The sequence below is a fragment of the Orbicella franksi genome, chromosome 6 (genome assembly GCF_964199315.1).
Source record: "Orbicella franksi chromosome 6, jaOrbFran1.1, whole genome shotgun sequence".
Lineage (NCBI taxonomy): Eukaryota > Metazoa > Cnidaria > Anthozoa > Scleractinia > Merulinidae > Orbicella > Orbicella franksi.
The window spans coordinates 280139-292336 of NC_138150.1; the positions used below are offsets into that span (position 1 = coordinate 280139).

At 38.2% G+C, this 12198-nt stretch overlaps 1 protein-coding gene across 1 annotated transcript; it reads right to left on the reverse strand.

The window, feature by feature from the left end:
- Positions 1–7664: 7664 nt before the first annotated feature.
- LOC145489231 (uncharacterized) lies at positions 7665–12164 on the reverse strand. Its single transcript, XM_081468175.1, has 2 exons — positions 11240–12164; positions 7665–8005 (listed from the first exon to the last, which is right to left on the reverse strand). Exons 1-2 carry the CDS (start codon positions 12146–12148, stop codon positions 7682–7684), a joined length of 1233 nt encoding a protein of 410 aa, XP_081324301.1. The 5' UTR covers positions 12149–12164; the 3' UTR covers positions 7665–7681.
- Between the last annotated feature and the right edge of the window lie 34 nt (positions 12165–12198).

Sequence of the window (12198 nt, forward strand, 5' to 3'; positions counted from 1 at the left end):
CCAGCGAAATAACACTGAAAATGTTTTTATATACTTAAAATACAGCGAAATCTCTATTCTTCTTATTATTATTATTATTATTATTATTATTCTTGTTATTATTCTTCCTTTTCTTCCTCTTCTTCTTCATCATCTTCTTCTTCTTCTTCTTCCTCTTCTTCTTCTTCTTATTATTATTATCCTGTTAATATTATATTAATATTGTTATTATTAATTTAATATTATTTTAATCTCATGGAATGCAACACTTTGCACGATATAAATTTTCTTTTTCAGAGTGGAGGTTCAATTTGTTGCCATTTCTAGTTGTTATTCCACTTGAGATTGACACGCTCAAAAGAGGTTTCAGAACTAGGGAGTGCGCTCTGCGTGGTTGCTTGAAGTCTTTTATGGTCTGTGTACTGGTCAAAGTATCCATGTATACTAGATGTTCAGTTTTGTTGGCGTTTTAAAATCATTCATAATTCAGCAGAGACCTTGTCCTTCATGCATCGCGCTTCCATTACGCCTAAAGCTAGAATCAATAATAACTTGGACTCCACACGTAATTTCATGAATGAAATTGCAAATCCTGCCTCAAACAGTCTTCGACTTTCAAAATTCGGTCACACCACTTCTAATTATGCGGTCGAATCAAAATAGGTTGACAAATCGCTAATACGTTATTGATACTTTCATGAGATGGAAAAGGAAACTATTAAAGTTATGTCGAGGAAAAGGTTGTTATTTTGCGGAATATGAAAAATGTCGTGGGCACTGCTATCTTTCAAATCCTAACAAAAACTGAATGACAAGTGCGATAGTAATCAAAGCTCTCTAGCTGGCTGTATTTGTTTTTCATTGCAACGAAGGCAATAAAAAGAGTACTTGGAAAATTAGGATATAATTTCACCTCCATTTTGTCTAAGTTATGCGACGTTTGATAAAATGTGCTTGAAATTACATCCACGATTTTACTCGTACCATTGATTATCCAGATTTAGTTTGAATTCTTTGTGACGAATCTCCTTGGCGCCTGTTATTTGCTGCCAGATCCTCTTTATATTTTCTTTCCTGTGGTTTGGTTATTAAACAGTTCGCACAATAAATGCCCTTCTGACATTATTAAAAAAGCGGTTGTACGTTTTTGCTGTGCTTTTAAAATAACGTTTAGTGTTGATGTACATGTATTGAGTAAGATTAGCTGTAGGGTCAGAAAGCACTATTTATTCTTATATGACTAGAGTATTGACCGCTATGATTACAAGAGTGTTTTAAAAGTTATTAAAAAGATCCATGAAAGGCCATGTTCTTCTACCAATATGTATTGTGGTGTAATATTGCCCTTGGTTTATTCCTTTGTCTCATATACGTTATCATTTACATGCAACAAAACTCCAAATTAAACGCCAAAACATATATAGCTATTTTTAAAAGTTATAAGTTAAGTTCCACTTCAGAGCTCGTGAGCGCGGTCATTACTACTTTTGTTTGGTCATAAAAAAAAACCCTCGTTGCGATCATATCTTGAATGGCACAGCTCATTTATCAGGTACCCAAGCTACACGAATTTACAGATCAGAACCGTGAGCATTTTTAGTTTAGACTATCTCCAATAATTTGCAAAAATACTCCGAAAAAGATAACGAATCTCGCGAAGCACAAAACATTTTCGAAAATTTCTTCGCGGAAATTTGTCCCGCTCGATTTTGCGCAGGGAATTTGCGGAGGTCTCGGTTGAATGCCTGGTTTATGTTTCGGGTATTCTGGACTTTCCTAGGGAATTTTCTAATTTTGCTCTCGTTCCAAAAGCTCGGAGAGAAAGCGCGCCTTACTGTAAGAAAACTTTCACATCAGTAGGCGTATGTTTCAATGTTACTTTCTTTAATCGTTATAATTAATGAAACCATTCAAACTTTTTCTAATAGAGGAGTTCACGCTCCAAGGGGCATTATGGGTAATCAGGGCAAGATTGCCAACAACTGAAAGCGGCAAAATAACCGTTTTTCTTCATATTTCCGTTCTGAGTTTCATTTTCGAGAAGAAACTTTTACTGTAAATAGAGAAACCTTACTAGCGTTTCTGAGTCGATTAGCCTACTTATCAGAATGACGGAGATGTTACTTTTGTGGCTTGAGCGGCCAAGACTTGATCAAATCAGTCGGTTTTAACCGAAATAAATATTCCTACGCCACAACAACCACTCGATCGGCTCAAAAAAGCTGGTAAACCTAGAGAAGGGGTTTCTCCGTCTACAGTGTATGTTTCGTCTCCAAATGTGAAATCAGAACGGAAATATAAAGATAAACATTTGTTTTACGCCTTTGCTTCTTTTTAAATTTGCCCTAATTACCCATAATGCCCCTTAGAGCGTGAACTCTTTCATTAAAGCCGCCCAGCTAAAATTAGTCATTATCTACCGCTCATCGCATTAAAAGACAATCAAAAGAATAGTCTTGAAGTTTCACATGGGTTTTGTCAATATTGTGTGACATATCATTAAAATTATCTCTTGTTTCTCCATAACCAAAACGAAACAATTAGAGTATTCGCTCTCTATGATCTCTTCAACTATCACTGTTATAGTTCAACACTAAATTTTCTCTGATTCTTATTGGTTTAAATTGATCACGTAACGCGATAGTGTTCATCGGGGGAGAGACACTGTTTAAACAATAGTGTTTCTTTCGAGGAATTATCGGCTGATATAGTTGCTCCTCCCAAATTTGATGTTCTTAAAACAATAATCTGCATTTAATGGGTTTTGCCTGTTTTCTGTTACAAATTTGCATTTGGTTTTCACGCCTTTCATCTCAAAACGTTGAAAATTCAAAATGATTTTTGAACTGGCACGCGGAAAAATTTAGTGGTGAACAACAATTGAGACAAGAGAGTGTTTATGTCTCGGAACTATCGGTCTGATAGTTGCCTCTTGGTATTTGTTGTTCTTAAAACTGACATATTTGCCCTCGCAGCTCAGAACTGTGGCAGCTCTCGTAAGCTGATATTGTTTTATTATTGTAGCAGCTGTTATTGTTGTAGGGGTAGGAGCATTCCTTCTGTTGTTCATTCTGTTGTCCTCTCAAAGGGTACCAGGTCATTCATACGAGCTGCTACCCGACCCCACACGGAAAACCAGTTCGCAGAAATTTACAGAGCCCAGTATGAAAACGCCATGTTGGTGTACATCCGTGGTACACCAAAATTGCCGCGGGAACCACAATCCAGGCAATCCTACCAGTGTCAATACAGAGCCCAAAATAATCTCAGTCTGTGAAGCACTGCACATTGCAACTGGTTGTTTGCAGATGGTGAAATTCTTATTAGCAGCCTCAGTGTTCCGCGAGAAGACGCAATTGGTTTCAACTGAACGCTCCTAGGTTTGTAAATAGAAAAAAGTTAGCCAGTAGGCAACTGACATTTACATGTACCGATATGTAGAAGTTAGCTCAATTAACCTCTGACTAACACAAAATCTTACGATGCTAAATTGACATGTTTATAAAACTATACAGTGTATGATACTATCCAAAACTTATTAATGAAGTGATCAAGTGATAAACAATTTTTTTTTTCTTTCACGTGGATGACAGAGGTAGATTCAGGGGAGGGGCAGAGGGGGTTGCAACCCCCTTTGAGCAGCATTTTTTTGTCATTTGTTTGACTCATCATAAAGATAATAGAATATAATTGTTTTATATGTGGATGTTTCACTTCTAGCAGTTGACTGATTGACAATTAAGGAAAAGATAATGTAAATTTTGGGACTGCATCTTACCATTTTTGGTTTTCTTGTCGATAAAAGTGAAAGTCAAGATTTTTATATCACAAATGTTTGTCAAGTGCCAGCAATACTGGAAATGTGGTGTTTTAGAGGGTACTGGTAAAATCAGGAAAATGTTTTGGGGGCATGGCATTCTGAACACCATAGAAGTTCGCACCAGCAGTGCTCGCAATCCATGCCAATGGTGTCGGAAGTTGTTAAGGTGTACAACCCCCCTCTTTCAGGAATTCCTGGATCTACCCCTGGACGACCAGGTAGGTTAGCTCAGTCACAGATATGATTTTAAAACAAACTGGTGAAAATGAAGTCCTGCAAAAAGTGTAACAAAATGATCACCATAACCATAACCATAAATACACAAGAAAAGGAACTCACTTAAGTGCAACTACCCAAAAAAGAATGTCTGCATTCATCACCTGCACTATCCAGTGAATGGCAGCTACATGTTCAGGTGTATATACTTAAGCTTTGCTCAAATCAGGCCTGCTGATTAATTAGTCAGTCAAATTTGAGAAGTATGTATACCAATACCAAACAGTTCAAATTACTCAAAATTGTTCAAAATATCTGTTTTCCAAATTTATCAATCTTAAATGATTAATTGCTAGTCAAGTTTGCTGCACCAAGTATCACTTGACGATGAAAAATTATTCCTCAAGCTGAGAGGTTATTTCATTTATTGCTACACAACTTATAGTATTGTGTATTACCTACACTGTTCAGTTTAGTGTACACATAGCATATTATATCAAAAAATTAGGATTACCTTCAAAATTTTATCTCTCTACATGCCCTTAAAACGGGAGGCGCGGTGGCATCATGGTTAGTGCGCTCATCTCCGGATCGAGCGGTGAGGGTTCGAGCCCTGGCCGGGGACATTGCGTTGTGTTCTTGGGCAAGACACTTTACTCTCACAGTGCCTCTCTCCACCCAGGTGTATAAATGGGTACCGGCGAACTTAATGCTGGGAGTAACCCTGCGATGGACTAGCATCCCATCCAGGGGGGAGTAGAAATACTCCTAGTCGCTTCATGCTACAGAAACCGGAATAAGCTCCGGCCTGATGGGCCACTTGGCTCGAATGCAGACTTTACCTTTAAACGCCCTTAAAAACAGTGGTCACCAAAATTGAGGCCGGGGGGTACTCTGTAAACCTTTGGGTAGGGGTGTGTCATTGGGACACTCTGCCATTACCCTATATATAATAATAGATCACGATCAGCTTGATTTTGCAACTTTATTCTAGACTAAGCACCAAAAAACCTACCCTATCCCAGACTAGCTATTTTCTATACAGAAACTTTATAACTACCGTAGCCTAACGTATCTTACAAAGTCACTTCTGATTTTCAATTTCCATTATAGAACACCAGGCAAAGGACCCTGTCCTAGGCTAGAATATTTATACACTGGCCACTTTTCAGGTAAATCATGCCCTATTCTGGACCAAAACTGTCTGATTTCTATACCCCATCCCAGATTAACATGCCTGAAAATCATGCCCTTCACATTGGCACCTACACATGTACATTAAGCTTATAGCGGATTCATTTGTCTGGATCAAATAATACATGCACGCTTATCAATCAATCAACAAGTTTATTACAGCGTCGAAAATATCAGGTCGAGGGTAAAGACCCTGTACCATTTGAGAACACAAAAATAAACTATACACTTTGAAACACGGCTTTGCAGGTAATGTTAATTAAGGTATGTTTAGGAAATTCCCTTTTAAACATGTCATTGAGCGAAATAGACGGATTAGTTTTGCTACTGAAATGACTTTGTTGGCACAGAAAAAGTATTCTATAAGCTGTGCGACTCCTATTGTTGTCGACAATACTGAACTGTTTTGTAAAGAACTATCGATGGGACTAAGCTGCTATGAGAACAATTCGGACCACAGTTTCATGTCAGATTTATATCACACAACCTACATGTATAGACTCGCTTGCTCTTTTTGAAGAAATTATCCGTATAAAGTTTTCGCATATACTGTAATAATCAATCAATCTTGATTTGTACTCACTCTTGCTAAAGAAAAAAATACAATTTCAATGAAAATATGAAAAGTAAAAATTAGAGTACTAGCTGTCTGGAATAGCCATAGGGGCTGACGGAGCCAGGCAGCTCATGTATGTGAGCAAGAGAGCTATGGTGTGATAAGAACACCGTAAATCGAGAAGGAGAAAATAATGAAGCTAAATCGTACCTAAATCGTACCTACCAGCTTGTTGATGACACGGTAAGTGGGAAATCAAGCTTAAATACAAATGCCTTGTCTTCACTTTCGGCGACGCCACGAATCGAAGAAATGTGCAGATTTGAACCCCACCCCACATCCCAAGAGACATTAGCATCTGAAAATGGCAAATTCTCTGGGGTAGGGACAAATAAGCGAAATGTTCCGTAAACATGGGATTGGTTTGGGATTGGTTTGGAAGGGGTAGGGAGAAAAAAAGAACGGGAAGGATCATCCTTTCTCCCAGTCCCCCTCCATACTCCCGGGGGGGACTCCCAGAAAAATTGGGTGGGGTTGTGCGGCCCGCTTCCCAAAACCCTTACCCTATTTATGACCAAAATCTGCGACTTTCCCTACCCTATTCATGACCTGTCCAAAAATTCGATACCCTATTTATGACCCTAGCGTCTGGCACAGTTGCCCTATAATTTATGGTGATGGGCTTATCGATACTGTGATGAAAAAGTAGCTGCTTCTAAAAAGCATTTCCATATTCAATTCACTGAGACTTGAGTGTGCCAAAACCATACCATATTTATGACCAAAACGGCTGAAAAACCGTACCCTTTGGGGCCGCACATACCTATATAACCCATGAGTACCCCACCCCGGGTGGCCACTAAGCCTTCCTTATGCAAATCAAACGCTGGGTGATCTATAATAAACTGTTAGTAAATGATGACAAGGCTGACTTGATACTGATAGGAACTAGACAACAGCGTTCCAAACTTCAGCCAGTCAATGTTTCAGTTGGCAGCTCTGTAATCAACCCTAGCTCTACCGTGAAAAATCTTGGCTGCTAGATGGATAACACCCTGCAAATTTCATTGCGCATACCTAGTATGTGCAGAGCTTCGTTTTTCTACTTACATAACATCAGAAGAATCAAGAAATTTTTATCCAGGAATATATAGCCTCGAATGTTAGTTACCAGTAGGTTAGATTATTGTAGTAGCCTTCTGGACGGCATTTCCAAGGGACACATCGCTAAACTACGAACTAATTCTTGATTTAAGCAAATACTCCCACACTACGCCTGCATTGTATGAGTTTATCACACTGCCTGCCTGTCCACGCGCGCATTCATTTCGAGATTTTACTTTTAGTATTTAAGACTACTCATGACCTTGCGCCTCATTATATCGTGGACTTGATAACAGTAAAAGATCTATGTATAGCTTAAGGTCAAGTAATGGAATTTTAGTACAGCCTCCACTGACCCAGAAAGATGCTAGATACGCTTGGTTGTCGCTCTTTCCAGTGGGCAGCGCCATACCTATGGAATACATTCCCACTTGGTATTCGATACAGTAGTTCCATTTCATCTTTCACTCAAGACGGCTTTGGAAACTCCTCTTTTCACGATGTCGTTCTCTTGAAGTCGAAGTTTAGTTTAGTGTGTATTTTTCGGCTTTATTAGTGAACTATATATTTAGATTACCCTACATTTTACATTTTATATACTATTATTTTTGGCATTATGCATACATTTTAATTTAGCAGATATTTGCAGATATTTTTACCTTATTCCTGTAAATATTTATTATCATTATTATACCTGTTGTAAAGCGCTATACTGATCTTTTTTATCTTAAATAGCGCTGTATAACTGAATTTGATTATACTATTATTATTATTATTATTATTATCGTTCCCTAATATTTCCAATCCTATATTTAAAACACATCAGCAGCTAGACCATTCTTATCAACCCAAGTTCCATTCTTGCATTTGTAAATTGGTTCAAAGTTGTCAGTATCCAAGTAGAGTCGTAAAATTTCCCAAGGCTTGTTCGGACAGGACGCCTCGAAGCCCATAAAACTGCAAGGTCTGAATGGATAGAAGTCTTTTTTCTGATACTGTTTAAGCGTACTTTCGCTTGGGTCTTCTACATAGTGTACTCTTTCGTAGAAATGGAAAATATCGATGTGAAGGTTTCCTTTGAAAAGTCTTCCCATTGGCTCTTGAAAAGAACATTGATCGACAAGACCTGGTGTCTCCTGAGAAAAAACAAAAATAAAAAAGTCATAGTGTGATCAAGCTGCCAGTCCCTCCCAGATATCAAATCATATTTCCGTCCTTTGTAATGTTCATCGAAGTAAGATATCCCGAGTAAAAACAAACAAAAGGAGCGAATAAATTCCATAAAATTTGCTGAGAATTTTTGTTCCAAGACTACAAAACTTCCGTCCTCGTAGCTCGATATTGCTAAAAAGTGGCGCTCCCGTTAGGCAGTTCAAAATATACTTATGACGAGTTAAAATTTACAGCGATGCTACTCATTCATAACGTTTATAAGCTACTATTCAACGTTTTTTCTCCTTCCAAAACCAAACATTGAACTGCGTTTTGAGTTGCGCGCGCTCTGGAGCTACTGCTTTGTACTAAACTACAACCAACCTGTCAAACTGGTTCTCTGATATTCAAACTCCTTTCGGGTGTTTGCACGTGCTCTGCGTATAACCGATGGATAATAAATTGATTGTATCGGGCACGATCGTTACAGTCTTACACAATTCGTAACTCAAAGAGAGTAACCTGACAGCTGTGTTGTGATTTAGGTAAATTTGTGTATATTAACCTGTCATATAATTTGAAATGACTTTTGTCAACTAACCCCAAGATAAAAAGAGAAACTTAAACCAACATGAACAGCAAGTTAACCATGATCAGAAATAACAAGTCAAGACTTTTGAAGTATTTACAAATTAGCATCGGCAATAGACCTTTTTCGACTGGGCGGTTTGTTGCTCCATTTCAGACCATGTGATGATACTCTTGAGAATTAGTATAGTATTAATATAACATTATAATTAAGGCTTTGTTAGGACAACATATACTCTTTTATTTCCTTTCATTGTTTGCCAATATTTCAATTTTAACTTTTTTTAAGAGAATCTTATAATACTATTAATAAAAATCTTTAGATAGAGTTAATACAGTGTCCCCAATTAGCCCATATGGGCTAAGTACATTGACACTTAAATAAAGTTCTTAATTACTTACTTAATTCTTCCTTTCAAATTTTCAAATAGTTGCGTGTATATGAATAAATAACTTTTAGATGGATAAAAGAACAACTCTCTAGAGAATATCACGTGGTCTGTAATGGGACAACAAACCGCCCAAGCGAAAAACGTCTATAGTAAGAATATGCGAGTACAATATTTTGGGATTTTTGCAACGAAAATTCTCTCAAAATTGCATGACCCTTTAGACGAGTACAATTACTCGTGTAAATATCAGCACGAGTAGTGTAGATCCCTAATTGCTCGAGCCTTCATAAGATTGCCCATTTATCACATGTATATGACTGAGAAAATTGCGAACGCGCGCTCGTTAATTTGCAGTGCAAATTAAAAATTAACCCGCTAATCACAATGAAGTAATTTTCTCTGTCATATAATAGAGTAGTAGAGTGATTTCACAAACCCCGATTCTTATATGCTAATTAGAATCCTCCAATGCTAATGAGTGTGTACAAAAAGATAAAACTTCCACACGTGCGCCTACAACAGACAAATAAACACGATGTTTTTAAACTCTTTTTCATTGAACAGATCTACAAGCAATTTGTGTTCACATTCCAGATGCCGCTTGGAAACGTTCATAAAGCTTAGCTTCAACAACTGCAATATGTCTGTTATTCGATGACAAGAAGAAATTACTCAGATGATTACGTGCACACGCTAAAACGTGCCTAAACAAGAACAAATTTCGTTTTGGCATTCAAAATTACTGTGCGTCTATAGACAGTTCAGTACGTAAATAGAACGTGTGCGCATTTGTTGACATTTGTGGAGAACTTTTGAAGTTACGTTTCGTCGTATCTTCTAGACTGTTTTGAAGAACCTCACCCGTCTTTCAGATAAAAGGGCAACTAACTTCATGCACACAGGCCGCTGAGCCATCGTGGGTGCCGCCAAATTTGGCCTCTCGCTTTGTAAGCTTTTATTTCCTTAAAAACGTGTTCTATTTTTTACCCTCCTCTCAGACAGAAGCTTGTTAAACCTTCGCGCTCGCCTTCTGTCCCTGTTATTTAATACAGGCATCTGGTTAGCTTTTACGGGTGTCAGTAGTGACCCACCATCTGGATACGCCTTATCTAGCCAGAAGCTTTGCATTGGGTGGTAGATCCAAATAACACTCCGAACCAATAGGTTCCATCAGTCGAAAGGAAACCGCATCGTGCGTGCTCCCGGCCCTAGGAATCCAGCCTGAACAAAGCGGATATGTCCTTCATTGTCCATCACTAGTTGAGTATTCATACAGTGATAGTGCTGATATTAAAAGCAACAAAAATGCCAAAATATTAAACACCACCGCTTGGATCTCTTGCACGTCCATTTTTATTTACAACAGTGATTTCACGAATTTGCATATTTTGTACGTATGCAAAATTTTTTTTTAAAAAAAACATCATTTTGCGCTGGCAGTCATCCTTTTAGGAAGTCCCAAGCAGGGCTTTTCTCAAAATGGCGCCCATGGGATGCAGAAATCGGAGAAGAGTCGGTGCGTTCTGAAAACAACCAGGATAAAGGTAAAAGCTTCAGTAAAACTGATTCCACGCTGATGACTCCATGTCAACGAAAAGCGGAAGCTGTTAAAAGAAAACTTGACAATGAATTGGTCACTTCATCATTGGGATAGTTCGGAAAAAGAGAATGGTAGGTACGAGGAGAAGAAGCGAAAGATTGATCGCGCAAAAGAAGCACAACTTGCCCATCAAAAAATGTGTCAGAAAGTCATGGACACCCTGAACAATGTGAACGATTTGCGCACAAAAGTGAATACCTGTTTAGATAAGGCCAAGAAATAAGGAAGAAAAAAGCCATGTTTTTGCTCAATGTTTATTCTAGTCGGGCAGTTCTCAGCTATTTAATTGAACTGTTTAATATAAGGTTTGTTTAACGCATTTTTGACCACTAAAATATGGTTTCTGTTTGAACCTGTTTTGCTTGGTGCACGTAGCTAAGCTTTCTAAATCGGTTCAAGTTTCAAGCGAGACCTACATTGAAATAAGATCGAAAGCGATTCTGCTCGATAAACAGAGATTAAAACATTGGAAGCATTGTTGTTTGTGTTAGCGAGAAACCATCTGGAAATTAGAACGGTGTACTTTAGAACGTACTGACTCTATTGTCCTTACACATTAGCATATAAGAATCGGGGTTTGTGAAATCATTCTAATAAATTCTTATTGAATTAATACTGAATTTAAAAAAATATAGTACCTTTCCTTGGCAGTCGTAGCGTTTTCTTGTTTCTACAGGAATGTTCAACGTAAACTCTGGTTGAAGAACTAAGTGAATCCTTGCATCTGAGCTTGCAATATATCGCCGTTCCACTGCTAACCTCTTTAAAATCGGGTAATAATTAATGTCAATGAGAATGTCCACGTCCGAATCGTAAGGTATAACGTCACTGTCTCGCATCGCTCCCAGAAGACTCCCGCACGCCAACACGTACTCAATGTTATGCTGTGTAGAAATATTAGTCCACGCGTGGACAAGCTCTGATAATCCTCTACGCCATGGGTTATCAGGACACCCGCGTTCGCCATATTCTTTGGCACGATGCGAGCCAAAATAAAGCGAACTTTGCTTCGGTGATTTCGATGAGTAGACATTTCTTGTGGCGGGTTGGAAGTGAGCGACTGATGTTTTCTTCGGATGTACGCCGCTTGTATTTGGTGATGGGTTTCTTTTCTTTTCAAGTGAGAACCTTTTTGTTGTGTCTTGATTTATACTATTGGTAAAAATCTTCCAAGGTGTCTGCGATTTATCATTTCTGCCATTTTGATTTTCAATTTCGATGATGTTCCTGTCGCCGATAGAATCTAACTTAATCCACTTGTTGCCAAATTTATTAGCGGGGTTGTCTTCAGCACTAATCGCTTGTGTCACAGTGTGTTGGTCTAAATCATCTTTTGTATTATTCAATATTCTATTTCCAGCCACGTATCTCATGCTTAAGCGTGACATATCAGAGATATCAGACCGAGATTCTGAATCCTGGATAAAAAGCCACAGCACTGACATTCCAGCCAAGGCAAATGCGAAATAGAGAAACAACTTAAGCCAAGAACGCGGTACTATGTACATTGCTTCTTGTCGTACACATGTACTGAAATAACTGATCATTTATCATGTGAGAGATTGGGTCTTTTGTTGATTGTGTACCTTTGTAAATC